Raw genomic sequence first — 21,898 nt, 5'->3', positions numbered from 1 at the left:
TTAATAACTTTTCATCAGTACCTGAATAAAACTACTGAGTAAAAGAATATACATTTACGACGTTTTTTACGTAGAAAAGGTTTTAGGTCGAGATATTTGGAATCGAAATGATCAATATCTGTCATCATTGACATAATTAAACATGTTGAGACTAAATAGTTATTAGAATGGAATCATAAATTTGAATTGTTTTTGTGTCAAAATTTCAACAGAAACTGTGTTAGGTGAGTTTATCATTTTTTAGCAAAAAAATTATGATTAACTTAAAAAAATTAAAATTTCTGAAATTTATTTTTTTCGGTCAAATAACTATCTACTCTCAATATATGTATATTTGTCGTAGGTACGAAAAAAGTAAAATATAAAATGGACAAACGCTTACTTACATTGCAATAAAACTTCCACTTTTAGTTTTGCAATCCAAACGCAATATTTCTATTTCGCAAATAAAAATATCCGACAACACTAAAATCACTGAAACTTCCGCGGCTGACAACGAAAACTGAAAAATATAACGGCACTTTTTGTTTTGGACCTGCATATCAACATTATGCTGTACTATTATGTGTTTGTTGTTAAAATAATATAAAATATCTAATTATAACTGGTAAATTTTAATATTTTAACATGATTTTAACTACTTTTGACAATAACTAACTTTTTGTTATCAAGATGACATTTTAGACGGCAACTGACATATATGTCATAATATTTGAATCTTAAGTATGTATGTAATATAATTTAAATTACTATAATGCAACTTTATACTAAGAAATACATATACATTCACAAAATACAACAAAGTCTAATAATATAGTTTGAAAACAATGAATATTGAATTAAAATTGAAAAAGTTAAACGCGACCCCTTGTGTCAAAATTAGATGATTAAATTTTCGCAATTTTTACACCATTTGATAACCGGTGGCGCCTCTAGTGTTTGTTCGGGCGGTTGGGCTTTTACTCCCGCTAATGGCCATTAAAGAAAAAGTTCTAAAGTTTAGGAATCGAGATCATTTGGAATCGGAAGCTGATGGCTCCTCTGTCATCATTGACATAATTAAACATGTTGAGACCAGGGGGGTGACAGTGAAATAGGAAAATTGGGAAGCAGTCATTGAGTGTCAATCCTGTGTCGTGTCTCCTGACACATTAAAGTATATGGCCGCCTAGACAAAGACAGCAATGTTTCTGTCTAATTATTGTCTAACTTCACAGTTTAAGAATTGACAGATTTTTCAGAGACAAGCACTCCAGATTGTGTTACCGGAGAACAAAATTTCGACGCCATTTAATTCTCTCCAGTTAGTTTTTGTTTTGTAAATTCAATTTGATCTTTTCCCGTTCATTAACTATCGAAAAACTACGTTAATAAACTATGTATTGATATTATGAATAATTTTCCTTTGTATGAAGTGTAATAGACATAATATGATGCAAATATTACGATTTAAAGCCATATTTTGTCCTGTTTTCTTAAATACATTATGTGTTTTTAAAGTTTCAACTTATTATAACCTCACCTCAAACCTTTGACATTTGAAAGTTACATACATAGGTTACATAAACTATGTTCTCTACATAAAACTACATTAACTACATGTAATGTAGTTTATGTAGTTTTTAAAAGTAACATGTAGTTTTCCAGAACCTCTTTGGTGGCGCCTCTAGTGTTTGTCTGGGCGGTTGGGCTTTTATGGACGCTTATGGCTATTAAAGAAAAAGTTCTAATAGGGGGATGTTTTGTGATCAGTACCTGAATAAAACTACTGAGTAAAAGAATATACAAAAACGACGTTTTTACGTAGAAAAGTTTTAGGTATAAGACTCCCCGTTTTCATGTCTGCCCCCGTTTTCTATCCTTGATGGCTGTGAATACGCGTATTTATTTACAAATTACTGTAAGTCATGCTTATACCTTACTAATTTAAACTGAAAGAGGTGCCCGCCATTGAATAACCGGAAACGGAAATAAAAATGAAGCCATCATGTCAACCTGTCAATTGGAAAATTAGTTCTCCAGACGACAACGAAGGCTTTCGGTGGCGTATCGTGTTTCCACGATTTAACACAGAGTTGACACTTCTTTCTAGTTAATTATTTTATGGTTGAGACTAAATAGTTATTAGACTGGAATCATAAATTTGAATTGTTTTTGTGTCAAAATTTCAACAGAAACTGTGTTAGGTTAGTTTATCATTTTTTAGCAAAAAAATTATGATTAACTTAAAAAAATTAAAATTTCTGAAATTTATTTTTTTCAGTCAAATAACTATCTACTCAACGTGTTTAATTTGGTTTGGTTTGGTTTCTGTCAATAATGACATGTATTGACTATTTCCATTCTAAATATCTTGAGAACGGTTGCTCGGAGCGATTTTTACCAAAGGACATTTTTTACGTAAAAAGTCACGGAAATATATATTTTTTTACTCAGTAGTTTTATACAGGTACGGACGAAAAATTATTACTCTTCAAAACAATTAAAACACATGTTGGTGGCGCCCCCTACAAATCGGAGTCATATAATGACATCAAAATCAAATTCCTCATGTTAAAAAACTCCCAGGCACCAATTTTCATCCAAATATTGACGGTATTTCGGAAATTATTTGGAAAACATTGAAATAAAAATGCAACTTCTACACCCTGTATCTCCGAAACTAAGCATTTTTGGACATACATTTAGACGAACTTTTTTACTTATTTTTATCTGCAGAATATTCTGCCGAAGTTTCCGGAATACAGTTCGGACCACCCTGTATTCCGGAAACATGTGGTTCGATAGAGGTTTGATTTATAGAGTGAACCCATCTAACACTGTGCTGATAAAAATCAAAGTAGAAATAAAAGAATAGTTTGAACCCAAATGTAGTTTAAAAATAAAATAAGTTGCTGCCAACTTCCGGTATTGCCAGATGTGCCTCCATATTGACAATATTTTTAATCGATAGATTAAGCTGTGAAACAATGGTGCGCAAAAAATCACAGATCTAGATATTGCAATTCTCTAGAAAATTTTAATGCACTGTTAGCCTGGGACACCCTGTATACAGTGTATACTGTATACATGTACATTTGATCAAGTGAAATAAAATTTATTATACCATAATAAAGTGTACTTATTCAATATTTAAAGTATATAACTTCATAGAACATATTTTTAAGAAACTCTGCAAAATTTGTTCCCTTATCTTTTTTAATAATTCAAAATACAAGTTTATTAACATGAATTGTTGTAAATAACTCGATTAGGAAAAAAAAATGTTTGCTGTGAAAGTTGTAGGAAATGAATAATTAACTAGGGATTAGGCATAAAATTATACAGGATCTGGCTCTGCATTGCGGAGCTCTACAAAACCGGTTTAATACAGGTAATTGGGACTAATTTTAGTTTAACCGGGAATTTGTAGCCAAATCCGTGGGATCAGTTTAAATAATGAAAATGCAAAGAGTTATTTTATTTTGTTATTTTGTAATTAAACGGGATTACGTTGATTTAAATCTCTTTATACTTTTGTTAGAGTTAAACCATTTTGGTAGATTTTGTCACTCACACACGTAACCTTATTTTTAAACATAACTAGCTAAACGGCCAATACTGAATTAATAATAATACTTAAAGAAGGCGTTCATTGTTCTCAAATAGACCTGGTTTAAATTAAAAAGAAGACGAAAAAAGACTCAGACGCTAGTGTTATTTTAATATTGTTACGTTTTCCGTCGGTTCCGTGTGGATAGAAAGTCACATTTTATTTAAACACAATTTATTTACACTAAGTAACAAACAATAACGATTAAAAGACTTAAAGAACTATTCATAACTTATGTACAATTTATCTAACTATTTATTTAACAGGAATTTATTTTGAATTTAGCGCGGCGATTGTAACTGTACGCGTCGACCGGTTGTTTTTCTCTGTCCTCTTCAGGTTTCAGGCGTCGCGTCGGCTTATATATGTAACCAACAATAACGATTAAAAGACTTAAAGAACTATTTATAACTTATTTACAATTTATCTAACGCAGTCTCCCGCTAACACTTAGACTACGGGTAGTGAAATGCTACATATGGCCCATCTTACTATACGGCGCAGAAACCTGGTCACTCAAGGCTAGAACCCTGAACCGCATCGAGGCTTTCGAAATGTGGACTCTCCGGAGACTCTTACGTCTGCCATGGACTGCACATGCAACCAACGAAGAAGTTTTAAGAACTGCAGGCTATGAACGAGAAATGCTTAATATACTTAAAGAAAGGAAAGTCTCATACCTCGGCCATATCCTTAGAGGAGACAAATATTACATTCCTAAGCTGATTCTACAAGGAAAAACAGAGGGACGGCGAGGCCCAGGAAGAAAACAACATTCCTGGCTAAGAAACATACGGGATTGGTGTAACATCAGCGACGCAGCCACCATATTTCGAAGAGCCGAAAACGGCACTCTACACATTGTATGAAGAGTACAGACAATCGCCAACTTGCGGCTAAGCACAAGGCACAGGAAGAAGAAAAAGAGAAGAAGATTTATCTAACAGGAATTTATTTTGAATTTAGCGCGGCGATTGTAACTGTACGCGTCGATCGGTTGTTTTTCTAATCAGTTCAGATTACGATTTCAGTTGTAATTACTAATACTAATAATTACTATTACTAATAATAATAGAATGTTAATTTATCTTTTCAAAAGTCTTTAATTGTGCAGATAAATAATAATATAGAATATTAAATTGTGATAAAAAATAATTATGCAAATAGGTCAACTCGAAATCAAAGCTCGCTTCGATATAAAGATAAAAACCCTCATATTTATCTCATTCTTAGAAATAAATACCCATAACTTTATATTGTTGAGAAGGGTTTTTTAAGTTCATAGCCAACTACGATTTCCATTTAAAAAATTATATTTTTTATTATTTCTGACAAAAAGAGCAAGCATAGAAAAAAACTGACTACGCCACTGGATTGTGCTTAAAAAATTGCCTTAAGAACGTTTTTACAGAATTTTATTATTCCACGAAATACAAAAGTTATGGGTACTTTCAAAATGGTAAAAAATTCAAAAAGACCCCGTATCTCAGTTGGCAGTGAAAATATCAACAGGCGGTTTACGCCATTAAACTTGTCTCAGAAATCGAGCCCATGACATCTATGTCGGTTTTGCTCTATCTAGTCAGTAAATAGGTTTTCTCTGTTAAAACAGACCAATTTCGACCACCCTGTACAAATCGTTAATTTTTTGTGGCGCCTCGGGTCGCCTCGCCGAGTGTATACTTGCACCATTAACGTATTTGTCTAATGTAACGTCTGATGATGCTCGTATGAGCGAAACACGTGTCACTGTTTAACTTAATATAAACGTTGAGAGCGAGACTTTGAGTCTTTTTTCGTCTTCTTGTGAATTGATACTTGATATAGATTGCCCGAATGATCTGGAATAATTGAAACCAATCGTGCCAGCTTTTTTTGGTTCTTTATTACACTGTGTCAAAGGTGGAATATTTGTACACTAAAGAGCTTTTAGTGTTGGCCCAATAGAATGAATACTAAACTAATATCATGCTCCCGTTTAAAATGTTCATGTAAGTTATCTTTAAACCATTTAAACGCCTACTGTAGTGGAGTGCCCAGAGACTTTTACCTCGGAATTCAATTACTGTGAATGTATTAAAGTGAAACCTTCTGTTATATAGTGTTTTATAGATAAAATACTAAAATGTTTACCCATTTTTTTTCGTTGTTTTTAATTTTTTATTTTAATAATTTTAGTAAATTCTTAATTATTTCCTTCTTAATTTTTTGATTTTTTAAATTCTTTTTCTAAGTAAGTTTATTGAAATAAATAAATCTAATGCATAAGCTATACCTATTCTGCTTATATTTTAATAATTGAAATTTTGATTGAAATCGAATTATACAGGGTGGCGCGTCATATACGACGCGGTTTTTGCAAGGAGAACAAAAGTTTGTATTGAAGTGAAATTTTGTAAGCTTATATAAGTCAATTTAAAGCATTTTCTAAAATTATGTAGAGTTCTACCTGGTGTCCCCAAAAAAAAGTTACACATAAAAGTTATGATTTTTGTAACGGTACACCCTATATATTAATTGATCTTTGGATTCTAGTAAAAAAATAAAGGTTTGTTTCATTAGAAAAGTATATGACTAAAATGTATAGTTTTTGAAATACATTCACCGGCACAAAAAATGGGCACCTTAAAACTTTGATGTATTTTAAAGGTTAATATATTTTAATTTAATGGGCCGATTTTGATGATTTTTTAAGCAATGTGTTGCCACATTATTTGACTCTTTAGTATCTTTTTCTAAATTAATTAATTAATTAATTAATTAATTAAAAATGACTCCCCATCTGTTAATTATACGAGGGAAAACAAAATGTTGATATTTTGGTGAAAGTTTGAAACACCTTGTGAAATATGTTAAAAAAGCAAGAAATTTAAAAATTATTTTATCATCTAAATACATCCTTTCTCGATAGTTTGTTTTTTAGTTCAACTTATTAGCATTATTTTTGTTGGAAATATTCGGTTTTAAAAAGGCATTAACATTTTTTCGTAATTTTTACATTAAGACAATGCGTTTGCTTTTGGGCCTAGGCAACACATCTAGTAAGTTCTGGTCCCGAAGCAGGCCTTCTTGACATAAGATTTTATTCATTTAATCTTCTTGTAGTCCGTTAGTTAATATGTACGCTCCTTAGGTGCAATTCATTATTAATTTGAAAAGCTGGCAAACGGCGGTTTCTTACCGATAAACTTACAATAAGTCGATCGTCTCGATTAGAAATTCTCATACGAAGGTTCCTGGACGTCTAAATTGAGATCCTCATGGACGTGGTCATAATTCAAAGCCCATTTAATATACTCTATGGTATTTTAGGAACCGGAATTTTATAACAAATTCACTGCACTCGAATAAATAAATGATATATATATATATATATATATATATATATATATATATATATATATATATATATATATATATATATATATATATATATATATATATATATATATATATATATATATATATATATATATATATATATATATATATATATATATATATATATATATATATATATATATATATATATATATATATATATATATTTGACTCACCTTGTATATCTATAAAAATATTTTTGATATGTGAACTACCATTAAACATATATTTTGTAAAAGGTTTGGAGTAAAAATCTCAAATAGGAATCCTGATACAGAGCTTTTCCGGAATACTGAGCCATCTTGTATGTATATGCATTTGTATATGTGTGTTTATTTAAATCCTAAAGTGAAAGCAACGAATTTAAATGTGTGGGTAAACTTTGTACTATATCTTATTAACAATACAATGCAAAATGTTTTATAAAAATTCGTTCACAGTAAATGAATTCCAAGGTTTGTATCCCATAATGGTTTAAAGCACTCCACTATGACAAAATCACATAAAGGACATTTTTTTATATAAAAATAAAAAACAATATAATCAACTTCCAAAGACTCATATGTTTTTAAACACCTTTTATAAATGAACATAATGTTCTAGATCTTAGTTCTATGAAATTATAGATTTTCGACGCACTCTTGAAGAACCCTGTATTAAATTGATATTTTAATAATTGAAGACACAAGTGGATAAAAGTGTCATGTCGCAAAATCATTTTACTGAGAAAATTGAGTTTAAAGTTTGTGAATCGGAACTTTTTATTTAAAAAAAAATTCAAATATTCATTATGCGCATATCGTCGATCATTATGATACAATTTTTTAGGATTATGTAGAAAGTTTGTAGAGTTTTAATTTAGATGGAAAAATTTGATTTGAATGTACATGACACCTTTATTCACCGAGAACTGTAAAGCAAAATATATGTCTTTAAAGAAAAGAAAGCGTCAGGTCACAAAATATTTTTATTTTTGGCACTTAACATACAATATTGTCATTTATAAGTTCCTATGTTTAATAGTCTTAAGTAGTTCTTCTCTTTTTCTTTGGATTTTCTTCATTGTCTTGCAAAATACGTTCATAAAACCACTTGTATTCGTCCTTGATAAATACGAGTTGCTCTCGCAAGTTTGACATTTTTTCAGATGTGAGTCGACCCCTTTTCTCCATGATTCTTTCAACTTTAATCTGTCCTTTACTCACCATTCGGCCTCCCTTTTTTACTAGTTGTACTTTGTGAAAAGGCGACATTTCGTCGAGATTCTCCTTATACAAATAACTGCCAGGCTCTAAGACACTTGATATTATCCCTGAAGTTCACTTTTTCATTTAATTCGTTTTTTTTCTTGTTGAATAGATGCAACATCTCAGGTAGTTTATCAAACTCTAAATAGTAGTTTTCCATGTTCACACATACAGAATTTCTAGCACTTGCAGCCTTGATAATGTCACGGTATTGTTCTGGGACATAGATATTCTCATGTTTCCTCAGCTTCTTTTCTATCCTCCCAAAATTTCGGTCGGAATCCAAGTAGCTGTGTCCTACTTCCGGAAACTTATGATCAATTCTTTTAAATGTTCCATTTAAAATTAAAATCTGATAAAGACAGATCAGTGTAAAATTTTTATTTTGGCCGGCACATGAGTCCGACCAAATAATCAGGTGATCGATTTCATATTCCTCTTTAAGCAGTGTGCAGAATCTATACAAACAACTTGCTACTTCCAGACTTCCCCTATTTGCCACGTCTTCAGTCCAATTAAAGAAAAAAGGTTTCTGTCCATCAGGAGTAACACAATGAATCCCAAAGTTATAGAACCACATCTGGCGTAAATAGAAAGCTTTGCTGGTTGACAGCTTTGGTAGAGGTATAGTCTGCTGTAGGTCCATGGTAAGCAGGTGTTTTTTTTTGATGTGCTGGTTTTTCTCTGTCTCGCCTTTGAGCATCAAAGGCAGCATGATAATTTTCGATGTGATCTTCAGAGCTCTGGCGAGGATCACAGACGCTGCATGTATCGCTGCGTGGGAACCCAATTGATAAATTGAACTTATTTGAAAATATATAGGCATAAGACGAAAGTTTTACTTTAAACGACTCTCCAAGATTGTTTTCTTCACAGTTCTTTGAGATACATTTTGTACATTTCTGTTATATTAAGAAGTGGCGATAAATATTTTTTATGGCAGTTCTTGTTGCGTGAATAGTGTGACTCTTCTGCTGGAATTTTTTTTATGTGATTAATGATATGAGTCACAACTTCCTCACTGATCCTATGTGGCCTATTACCATGTCGACCTCTCTTATCAGGTGATGGTGCATTCTGACCTTTTTTTAACATCCTTTGTATTATTTCAATTTTTTTTCTGCTAAACTGGTATAGACAACACATCGCATCTCGACATATGAATTCAGTCTTTTTATTGAAAGCAACTGAATACTTGAATGTGAAATTTTTGTTGTTTCTTGCGTCAGTCCTAAGTCTTTTAACAGGTTGAATCTTGACACTGTTAAATAGCAGGGAATTTTTGCTTACATAAAAATGTAGATTCGAGGTATCACGAACATCATCTTAACCGTCGAATATGTTAATAACTCTGGAATATGTCTGGGAATATTGTCGCACGAAGTCTCTGTATCCGCTATATATTTTATTACAATCGGTAACCCATAGCTACGATTTTCGGAAATTTGCTTAGAATTGGCTAGAGGTCTTGGATTATATCATACATTACATATACATACATTATCTGATACAAATCAAACTCTTACCTATTTCTTTATTATTTTTTTGTTCCGGTTGCTTATCAAGCAAGGACAATATGCGTTTTCCTCGAGACAGTCCTCTGGAATCCATATTCCTTAATGAATTTCAACAATAAAAGTATTCTCTTAGATCACTTTTTACGAACACACACTGAGAAAATATCATTCCAAATTTGACATAACCTCAAATTTGGGTGTCATGTGTCAGTTAGACCCTTCTGCCTTCTAGGTGGATTTTAGTTGATAAAGGTGTTATGTTACCTTGACACCTTTATCCATTGAAAAATCACTGAAATACGGTACATAACACCTTTATACGTTGAAAATCTCGCCTATTTATCACAATTCTGAAATAACTCAAGTATCAATAGAAAATATTAGTCCCAAGAGTCAATTTCAAGCCAAAAAAGCCATTTTTGAAAAAATGTTACATAACACCTTTATCCACTTGTGTCTTCAATTATTAAATTAAAATCAAAATAGCATAATTTATTTATAAAACACAATGCAAAGCTTTTATAAACCTTTTAAAACATTCGTTGGCGCAGAAAACTAAAATTCTCTGAATATTTGTGAAGTCGGCCGTTTGCACTATTTATTTGCTTTTTGATGTTTGGATATTTAATTGGCTGGACACATTCAAAATATCAAAAGGTTTAATTATGATATTTCGAATAATTAAATATCTATTGATGAACATGTATGTATGTCCAACAAAATGGATAGGAATGAAAAACGTAACTGTTTTTTGGTAATTTTAAAATTTGTAATATTTACTTAAGCGCTACCACTTTTAGTTATAGCAGTTTTAGTTATAAAAAATGTCTACGTATTAGTGATGGGAATACCGACTCCACATGAGTCGCGTTACAATAGCGATCGTTCCAGAAAAATACCGCGATTTAATAACCGAGGTTCCGACTTCCAAAGTGTCGCGGTCCTCGTTTATGCAGTATTTCTGGAATTAGTACCTACCTACTCCCAACCAGTGTTGTCGGGATCTTACAATTCTACCAGCTGTTACAACCATTCGTGCCATAAACTTTGGTATAACTGATATTGGAAAATGGAGAATTACCCGATATAAAACCGTACAGCAGATACTAGCATTTGTCAAAGCCCTGGGACTGTATGATGAGTTATAACTCAAGAAAGGGTGACACGATAGATCGGTAAAGTCGCAGCGATTAAGCCCCCTCCCACTCATTCTACATTCTACCAGCTCAAAATACATTTTGCTGAGATTTACTGACTTTCCCACCACCTTTTTTTTACAAACTGCACATTTTAAAAATAGAACTTTTGTAATGATATAAATTGTATTTTTAAATTTATTATAGAGAATGATAGAAGTTCTGGCAACACTGCTCCCAACCCTGCCCTTATCTCTGTGCCCGTGTAAATTCATAAACAATTTCATAGACAAATTTGTAAACGATACAGATGGCTATAATTTATGATAGTGGCGATGCGTTAGGTTTCAATTTTGGAAATTAAACTATTAAATAAAATAAAAAAATATGATCTACTCCTATTCCCCCAAAACTGACGCTTTTGCGTTTCATCTTTCAAACAACGCTATTTTATACCATCCCTAGTACATACCAAAATCGCTATTTCGAAAGTAACGTAGCGACGGGAGAACGAACACCAATAGAAACCGACCAAATCGCGACAGGCAAAACCGGAACCCTAGAAGCGCTCCAGCGACTGCTGGAACGAAGTACGTCGCCGCCGAGATCGATCGTCGATAGCCAGTTACAGCAGGGACCAGTTACTTCTGTTCGCGACAGACGGAACTACGGCTGGAGCGAACACGCGCGACGCTACGTACATACCAGTGCCAGTTACTACTGTTGGCGACCGACGAAATCGTGACGGCTGGAGCTAAACACGTCGCTAGCGGGTTACTATGGTTCGAGCTGCCTTCAAGAACGATTATAAATAATTTATTTGCAAATTATAAATAATTTATTTGCAAATTATAAATAATTTATTTGCAAATTATAAATAATTTATAATTTTGTCGTCATTATGATCGTCGTTGTTCAGTAACAGGTTCCTGATTCGTTGTGGAGCGCGATACGACGTTACAAGAAAATACCGCTCCAAAATCGCGTTACTGAAATACCGACACATCATGCACTACTACGTATACTTCTGTGGCGGATTCATCTCTCCAAAAAAGTCCTGTGGATTACGTTAGGTATGTGGGTTGGATAGGTAGTTCCCTGTGGGTTGGGTAGGTAGTTCGCCATTGTAAGAAAACCTACAAAATAAAATAGTTTTTTTTGTAGTTTTTTTGTAAACATAAAGAAATTTGCCTAACGGACAAAGAAATGCTTAATTGCAACTATTCGAGAACACTTTAGTTTTTTCAAACAGATACGTCTATAGAACCGTTGACAATCTATAAAACCGTCGACAATTAGTGTCCGTTGGATTACCGCAGCAGTGTTTTTCAAAAAATAGCTATTTTATTTTGTAGATTTCTTACAGTGGCGAGATACCCATAGGACTTTTTTGGAGTTTTAGTTATACAGCAACGAAAACTGATTAATTAAATTTATTTTAAATCCACTGTCAAGAACCAAAAACGGACACCCTAAAATTTTCATGGATTTTAAAATTCAATATATTTTGTTCTAGTGTGTTCTAGTTTTAAAGCAATGTGCAGCTAAATTATATGCCTTTCTAATTTATCTTCAAATTAAAGTCCTCATCTCTTTATAATACGTATAGGTACCTATGTAATAAGTTTGAAATCCCCTGCGGAATTTTTTAACAGTTAGAAATTTAAAAACCACTTTATCATCAAGGTTGTAGTTGTTCTCGATAGTTTGTATTTCGATTCATCACTTTTGAAGAAAACATTAACGATTTACAGCAATTTTAGCATTAGAAGCATGCCTTGTCCTTTGATCCTCATCGACACACCTATGAAATAGTAGTTGTTGTTTTTGTAATGTCAGTGTCATTGAAAATATAATATATATTTTCAATGACACACATTTTTATTTAGCAAGCAATATATTGTTTGCTAACAGTTACTCATAGCAGGGATGGTTCTAGAAGCAAGATAGTCTAGAAGTTGATCTCTACCATGTTCCATTAAAGCAACAATAGCCGATTTGTGGACTTACAAACCACCTTTGCTACAGTAACTGTCAACAACAGGGTCTACTAACAGGACATTGTTAGCTCCATCTAAAGCTAATGGGATTGATAGACTAAGCCATGCGCAGTTTCTGTTAAACTAAAGAAGAAACTGCAGAGCACATTTTATATCGGCGGTCGCACCGACATAAAATGTGGCAAATGTGCGATTCTCGGTAGTAGGCAATAATAGTGCATTGCTATATGGGGGGTTTAGTCTCCAACTTGCTATTCTTATTGAAAAGGATAGGACTGGAGAGCAGCAACTGTAACCTAAGGATCAGAAGAGGACCACAATAGATCTGAAAAGGTCACAGTGGATCAGGCCAACAGCCACTCGAAGAATCTAATCTAACATCTAACTGTCAACAAACACAATAATACTATAACTTTTTAGTGACAGTAACATTACAAAAAGAGTTAACATTATTTTATAGGTATGGATTAGAACCAAAAGCAAGAGCATGCTTTTAATTCTAAAATTGATATTAATCGTTACTATCTTTTTCAAAATCGGAAGAAGCTTTTAGCATGAATCAAAAAACAAAATATCGAGAAAATATGCACCTTGATGATCAAGTAGTTTTTGAACTAATTACTTTGTTAAATCATTCGTCAACATTTTGTTTCTACTCATATAATTAACACATGAACATTTTCATTTCTAATTTTTCAAATAATTTAGCTATAAAAATCAACAAAATCCACCCACTACATCAAAATATATTAAACTTTAAATTGTACGAAAATGTTAACGCCCCGTATTTTGAAAACTAGCATTGGGGGCTAGGACAAATCTGTATATAGCATCTTTAATTTCATAAAAAGTAGCACAGCAATGTAAAAACCGCATCTTTGTAGCTGTACTCATAAACGAGAAACCCTGCATGACACACGAAAATGAAAAAAACACCCTGTACACGAGTCGTCTGAGGCCGGCTTTAGACAGGCTTTAAATACATGCACGTGTGGATGGCCCATTTCAGATTTCATTATCATATATTAATAACAGCGCAAAAGAACTAACTCCTCTAAAACAATAATAAGTCTAAAATTAGATATATTATTTTAGACTTTACTTTTTAATTTAGACTCACCTTGCAGGACGATTTTGCGTTTGCTCTCCGTCTCGGACTCGAGAGCGTCGAAGAAGGCGGCCCCTGTGAGCAGGTAGGTGAAGGTGCACACGATCAGAGATAAAGTGCGAACGTTTTGCTTCTTCATTCTCTAGCGCGCCTCATGCTGGGGCCGGGGGTCCCGCGCCGCTAGCTGCCCCCCGCGGGTCCCCCACAGGGCCTCAGCCACATGTCGCTTCCTGAAACAATACACGAGCATTTTATTTACTATCTTAAAAACGAGAGTAAGTATATTTTATGCGAGGATGCTTTTATATAAAAAATATAAGAAAGGAAACATTGGTACTATAGGCTGCTCAACGACAATATCCTTGACAGTGATAGTCTGTCATTTTAATTTCAAGCTAGTTTATTTTATTTTACAAAGAAATAAGTTGGCACAATTGGAATGCAAAGCAGGAAATTAACATTTTAATGACAAATTATTACTCCAAAATATTATGAAAAAAAAACTGTATAAAACTAATAAAACCTATACTCTGCTTTTTTTACTCAGGTAAGATTTCGACAAACGATGACAGAAGAAAAGCAGATGACGTCCCATACCAATCTAATAATTTTACTAAAAAAAGTTTCTAATATTTTTTAAGTTAACTATGGATGGGATTGACTATAAATCCGTCATACGTCGTCTCTTGTTATTTTTAACCAGTTTTATTGGTTTATTTCAAAAATGACAGTTGACAAATGACAATTCATATTTCAATTTTATTGGTTTCACGGAACGATGAACTACAAACGGACGCCCATGCGTATGAATTCGCCTTTTAGATTTTTGAGGCTTGTCAAAGTCTTGCCAAATTATAGGTTATAATTTTGTGTCAACTTATGTCAAATATCTGCGTTTTGGAAGATAATGCATTTTGATTCGTATTATTAGGTTTGTTTTGTGTCTTTTGAAGTCAAGTGGAGGAAAAATCGAGGGAAAATTAGCTGTAGACCCAGAGCAGTTTATAGTTAATACTCGCTGCACAGGCAGAAAGTCTTATACACCAATAAAGTTACCATCAATAAAGTTTGTATACCATCTCGTCGTAGATAAGTGCATCTCGTATATGCTACTAGGATCGTACTAAAATATACTACTGGAGTAGCTGTAAAATATCGACATCACACGATAGGTAAATAATGGATTTTAGTACTTCCTGCATTTATTATTATATTTACTATTACCAGTAAATATAATAATAAATGTAGGAAGTTTCTTGAAGTTTGAAAGTAAGAAATAGTTATTTTTTATAGGTATTTTGTATGTAGTGTTTTGTTTAACACACACCTTCGATTGTTTTGTAATATCACATAACCTATAGTATTCTTTTTGAAATCAAATAACTATATAGTCTGTCCAACAACGAAATATTTGACAGTGATAGATGTGTCTGTCATTTTAATTTCAAAGTAGTTTATTTTATTTTACAAAGAAATAAGCTGGTACAACTGGTAATCCTCTAGGAAATCTTGTCTTTGGTGAGAAAGCTCCTCGTTAGATGCTAGGGGGAATCTCCCCTGGAACTTTAGCTAGGTGTAAGGAGCATCTCACTGTTTTGTCCCTGGCTATAGTGTCGTGGCCAAGGGATTGCACAAAGACGTATAACGATACCCGGCACCCTCTACTGTCTGTGGTACTGGCAGAGGGTGTGGGGGGATCTTAGTTTAACAGATCCCCCAAGGATCAAGAGAAGACCGCCTTACAAAAACCTAAATCGATGGGGGGACCACGTCAAAGGGATGCGTGGCTAGAAAAAAGACTAGCCTCTACTGGTTTTAACCTTAGGGCACCTTATGCGCATCTCAGTGTATTCTCGCATCCCTTACTTCTGCATGTGGGGTTCTGTAGAAGTAAAGCGACAAACCCTTGTGGTGAACCGAACCAAACCCTTGTGGTGAAGCTGGAGGGAAAACCCCTAACAACACTGAAAACATTAACAGTGCAAGTTCCAAGGAACCAATCCCAAAGGGAACTACAGGAGAGGCAGCTGACACTTGTGCGAGACCAGCTCCTCAAGTGGCACACAAGGTACTACCTCCTCTAGTAAGAGTCGGGAATCTACCTCTAGATCCACCAGGCGACACAAGCTTCCTCATGATCATTGCACCTGTCTAAATTTGCAGAAATATTGTGCCCCATAGAATGGTTAGTCCTATATACATTAATAAATTCGTTTCTGTGATGAAAGAATTCTGTTATGGAACGTATCTTTACTACGTTACTTTGAATGTGGTAGACAGTAATTCAGTATTAAAACTAAAATAATTTCGGACTTCCATTGTCTTTATTTATTTTGCTTACACTAGTAATCTACCTCTAGATCCACCAGGCGACACAAGCTTCCTCATGATCATTGCACCTGTCTAAATTTGCAGAAATATTGTGCCCCATAGAATGGTTAGTCCTATATACATTAATAAATTCGTTTCTGTGATGAAAGAATTCTGTTATGGAACGTATCTTTACTACGTTACTTTGAATGTGGTAGACAGTAATTCAGTATTAAAACTAAAAGAATTTCGGACTTCCATTGTCTTTATTTATTTTGCTTACACTACACTTGCTTACACTTACTTATAAAATAAATAAAGGCAATGGAAGACCGAAATTCTTTTAGTTTTAGTATTTTTACTACAACTCATTAGCTCATAATTGTAATTGTATTAAGATTTTGAACCCCGACCACCCGGCTGTTAAAATTAAAAGCTAGTGGCCTCTATGCAACTCATCCCGATTAAGTAAACTTGTGTTTTGTTGAACTTCAAATTAGAAAAGAACGCGGCATAATTTTTGAATATGTGACAAGGTTGAGATACCGCTGAGTGCTTACTTCGATTTAATCTATCTGAAGTGTTTTCGTAAAACAGTGTATCAGGTAAAAGTGTAGTAGGTAATGTTGCAACTACCAGAGCCGGTAAGTTTGCTGAATGTACTCAGTACAAATGCATCTTGGTTTGGTCATTATTCTGATTCATTTTTAAACATCTAATTTTCGAGAGAGTGACAGCAAAGATAGCAACACATTGTTTTTCTTTCGATATCCCACCACATTTTAGTTCATTATTATCTGTTCCATGTTAATATTTTAGTAAGACAATTTTCTTTGTATAGACCTTTTTTATACTTGTCTTGTTTGGGTAAGGCGATATATATTTTTTTTTCCTTTTGTATTGGCAAAATATCGCCCGATAAAAAAGTAATTTCGGAAAGTCGGTCTCGCAGGCAACGCTTTTAAGGATCGTTCGACAGGTTCAAAAGATCAGGTTTCAATATTTTTAACGTGCTATTCAATAATGAAAAAGAAAATAATATGTTATCAAGGCTTTTCATCGAAAATATTATTTTTTAGTCAGTCCTAAAATGTGTTTATAAAAAAGAATTGCTCGGTTAGGTTTAAAACCCTTCTTTGTTCTTTTGATTAGAATCCGTGTTTAGGAAATAGTATTTAAGAAAAAATAAAGATTCAGGAAAAACAACGTATTCCACAAATAAATACTTATGATGGATAAGTATTTTAGATATTATAAGAAAAAAGAATATATAAACAGTCTTTAAGGTAATGTTCTAAGGTCTGTCCTATCATATATATTGTTATTTCTCAAAAATTAGAATACAATCTACGGAAGCGCTGAGGGGCCAGCTGAGTTTTTTTTATATATGACTATAGTCAGATCATAAATGAATATAGTCAGATCATAAATGACTATAGTTAGATAATAAATGACTATAGTCAGATCATAAATGACTATAGTCAGATAATAACTGACTATAGTCAGATAATAACTGACTATAGTCAGATAATAACTGACTATAGTCAGATAATAACTGACTATAGTCAGATGATAACTGACTATAGTCAGATGATAACTGACTATAGTCAGATAATAACTGACTATAGTCAGATAATAAATGACTATAGTCAGATAATAAATGACTATAGTCAGATAATAACTGACTATAGTCAGATAATAAATGACTATAGTCAGATAATAACTGACTATGGTGCGTTTAGACTTGAGCACGCAGGCACTGATCCTCCGCGAATGCTCAAGTGTAAACGGCTGTGCGCGCACGCTCACTCTGAATCTGTCTGTGCGCGAGCAGCCGCAAACTCGAGCCGTCTGGTGTCGGTTTTTGATCCGTGCTCAAAGGGATTTTATATGTGCGCGAACGCTTAATTTGCACCGGAAATGTGTTTTGTCTGCGTGCGTGCAACCAAAAAAAATGATGCATGGCAAGACTTTGCAAATAAAATTAATATTGAACATATGATAAACAAAAAAAATACGAAAAAATAAAAAGCTGTTTTCTCCATGTAATAATATTTACACAGTCTCTTCCCCACAAAGGTCCCCAGCTTTCGGTACATAGGTTGCTATACGAGTCTCCAGATGCCAAGAAACGTAAAGTCAAGGCTAAGCGTTCTCTTGGCGATATTGCTATTTTAAAATTTTTATCTATTTTTTGAATTTTTGGTGTAATTAAATTTAGTAAATATTCAAAGTCGGATCTGGTCATTCTCGTAAAGTTTTTGAACTGATTATAGCCCTCCTCAGACACTAAGTTGTTTAATATGTTATATCGATTTCTAAAAAATTGAGTTTGCCACCATGTGACAATGTTTTCCATTTTTCTTCTTTTTATATAATGAAACTGTATAACAATGAATGCAGCCGCCGCTATCTCTCGGTCGTCCATTGATAATTTGATTTTCACCAACACAGCTCTGCTGTGCGCGCACAAGTGGATCACTTCATTCGTCGAAAAATAAGTTTTTAATTTAAACGGAGTCGAGAGCGTGAACGAATGCCGTGCGCATATGCTCAGCTCGTGCGTGCTCACGTCTAAAGGCACCTTAAGACGCTCCTGGATATGTTAAGCATGCGCAGTATATTTCGCAACAGATGGTTTTCACGTGGATTTCATTAGCTGTTCAAAAAGAAGTGAATAACCTTGCGCTGTTTAGTTTACGATTTCGGGCCTACTTTTCAGAGGCCATCTCGTCGTTACTAGGGATTCATAATACAGGTCGATGCCAGTCTAGACTTGTTATAGACTGAAAAACTCCTTAGATACCCTAAAAAAGTTCTTGCGATTTTGCACAGGTGCAGATGTTATCTTTGGACAACAGATTAGAATTGATTTCAGTGATAAAATGGGTCTATCCAAGATACATCAAACACACACTTGCTCATGCTTACTCGAACTTCCTATAAAATATAACGACTACCCCGAATTTAGATCTGACTTTAATTCTGTGCTCAATAACAGAGATTGAACCATTAACTTGGTTAAAAATTCTATTTTCTTAACTAACAATCTATACTTAGTTATAAGAGTTGTTTTTTATTTCCTAGGAATATTTGTTTATGTTTGCTGTTTTTTATATAATAAATGTTTCATTTGAGTTGAAGCAATAAATAAAATACGTTACATAAGTTATGTAAATTGTTTTTTTATTAATTATTAAGTAAATATTACTAGACATTTTGGTTTAATTCTACAAAAGAAGTAATATATGATTTCTTAATTTAATATACAAATTAACTGCGTCGTAAGGATTTTGGGTTTTTACAAGACCCATGATCCTTGATGATAATTTAATACATAACTCAAAAACATCTTTGGCACAAGGCTCAGTTAAAGACAAACATTCACATTCACAATGAAATGTAACCGTTTCATCATTTAATTTAACTATGACATTTTTGAGGTTGAGATTGCGAAGGTATCTTTTTAAAGAACGATGGCTTAGATAAATGTTATGTATAGCGAGAAAAGCTAATATTTCATGCTGTTTCAAGCCCAACGTAAAATAGAATTAGAATTGGTTAATTTGCTTCCCAATATTTTGCCCTTATATTTTGGTAGGTTCACAGTGCAAACACGTAATAGGTCATTTATTTTGAACTATACTGAGCCTTGACTTTACGTTTCTTGGCATCTGGAAACTCGTATAGCAACCTATGTACTGAAAGCTGGGGACGTTTGTGGGGGTGTAAATATTATTTCATGGAGAAAACAGCTTTTCTTTTTTCCTATTTTTTGTGTTTATCATATGTTCAATATTAATTTTATTTGCAAAGTCTTGCCATGCATCATTTTTTTTTTGGTTGCACCCACGCAGACAAAACACATTTCCGGTGAAAATTAAGCGTTCGCGCACATATAAAATCCCTTTGAGCACGGATCAAAAACCGACACCAGACGGCTCGCGTTCGCGGCTGCCCGCGCACATACAGATTCAGAGTGAGGGTGCGCGCATAGCCGTTTACACTTGAGCATTCGCGAAGGATCAGTGCCTGCGTGCTCAAGTCTAAACGCACCATAAAACTGTACAAATATTATCTGACTATAGTCAGTTATTATCTGACTATAGTCATTTATTATCTGACTATGGTCATTTATTATCTGACTATAGTCAGTTATTATCTGACTATAGTCAGTTATTATCTGACTATAGTCAGTTATCATCTGACTATAGTCAGTTATTATCTGACTATAGTCAGTTATTATCTGACTATAGTCATTTATTATCTGACTATAGTCATTTATGATCTGACGATAGTCATTTGTTATCTGACTATAGTCGGTTATTATCTGACTATAGTCATATATAAAAAAACTCAGCTGGCCCCTCAGCGCTTCTGTAACAATCACACCATAGAAAAATTCAACATTTATTAAAACAAAGCTTAACTTAATATTTTATTGTCATATTTAATGTTTAAGTGAAATTCTTTTTATAAAATCTTCATTCTATCCTAAAAGGATGTTTTTGTAGAAACTTAATGCTCCAGCAAAAATACTACGACCCTTGGTGTTGTTTTTGATGTGGAATATTTTATAAGTGTACTTTGGAAACTGCCTTTCAAATCAAAAGGAATATTGTTTATCTCTTCAATAATAAATTTAGGGCAAATACTTTTTATACTCAAAAATTTAATTCAGTTAATATGATTTATGCTGTTGATGTGAACCGTTTATTTAGTAAAATAAAAAAGCTTATTACCATATACAGGGTGGTCCAAACTGTATTCCGGAAACTTCGGCAGCATATTCTGCAGATAAAAATAAGTAAAAAAGTTCCTATAAATGTATGTCCTAAAATGCTTAGTTTCGGAGATACAGGGTTTAGAAGTTTCCTTTTTATTTCGATTTTTTCCAAATAATTTCTGAAATAACGTCAATATATAGATGAAATGGTGTCTGGGAGTTGTTTTACATGAAAAATTTGATTTTAATGTCAATATTAATCCTACTAAAGTCCCTAGATATATAAAGTACTTCAATTACCGCCATATTGGCGCCAAAACTAGCGGCAAATTTAAAAAGGAAGCCAACATTTCGCTGTTTCGGCTTTTTAAGCAGCTGGTCGGTCCAATATGGCCGACCAACATTGACAGGCAAGCCGTGAAATAAAATAGTTATTAATTGTAATGATTGGAGTGATTTTTATACAACAAATTTATTATTAGTTGAATAAAAGCAAGTTAATACCACATAATACAATTAAAATATATTTTACTCTGCAATTTAATGTTATATTTTTAAAACAACAAGTGTGATAATGTTTAAGTATCATTATAATAAAAAAGTTTTACTGCTATAAATTTAACATTGAAATAACTGTAATTATTATTATGCATAAATTAAGTAGGCATAATTTTACCTCGACAATATGTAAGCCTTCAAATGAATCTTAACAATTTTATGTCATGTATAATAATCAAATTTAAATCACACACTTTTATTTATAACTGACAGTATAAGACCAAATTTTTAAATATAACTTTACATGCTTACATTATATTGTTTACTTTTTACTAGTAATTACAATATGAACCAAAAAATATTAATTACTATCAATAAATACA

At 33.1% G+C, this 21,898-nt stretch overlaps 2 protein-coding genes across 2 annotated transcripts in view; both read right to left on the bottom strand.

Moving 5' to 3' along the window:
- Window positions 1-14,120, bottom strand: part of LOC115881845 (two pore potassium channel protein sup-9) — a 45,384-nt gene extending 31,264 nt beyond the window's left edge. The window contains exon 1 of the mRNA XM_030899538.1: window positions 13,994-14,120. Within this exon, the coding sequence (XP_030755398.1) occupies window positions 13,994-14,120 (127 nt within the window). The remainder of the gene's footprint in view (window positions 1-13,993) is intronic.
- LOC115881846 lies at window positions 7,716-10,199 on the bottom strand. Its single transcript, XM_030899539.1, has 2 exons — window positions 9,747-10,199; window positions 7,716-9,607 (listed from the first exon to the last, which is right to left on the bottom strand). The coding sequence occupies exon 2, from the start codon at window positions 9,044-9,046 to the stop codon at window positions 8,243-8,245; it is 804 nt and encodes a 267-aa protein (XP_030755399.1). The 5' UTR covers window positions 9,047-9,607; window positions 9,747-10,199; the 3' UTR covers window positions 7,716-8,242.
- Window positions 14,121-21,898: the final 7,778 nt, after the last annotated feature.

Source organism: Sitophilus oryzae, unplaced genomic scaffold (genome assembly GCF_002938485.1).
Source record: "Sitophilus oryzae breed Bouriz unplaced genomic scaffold, Soryzae_2.0 scaffold_1743_pilon_pilon, whole genome shotgun sequence".
Lineage (NCBI taxonomy): Eukaryota > Metazoa > Arthropoda > Insecta > Coleoptera > Curculionidae > Sitophilus > Sitophilus oryzae.
The sequence above is the reverse complement of the archived record's forward strand: the minus strand, read 5'-3'. Positions and strand labels throughout refer to the sequence as shown.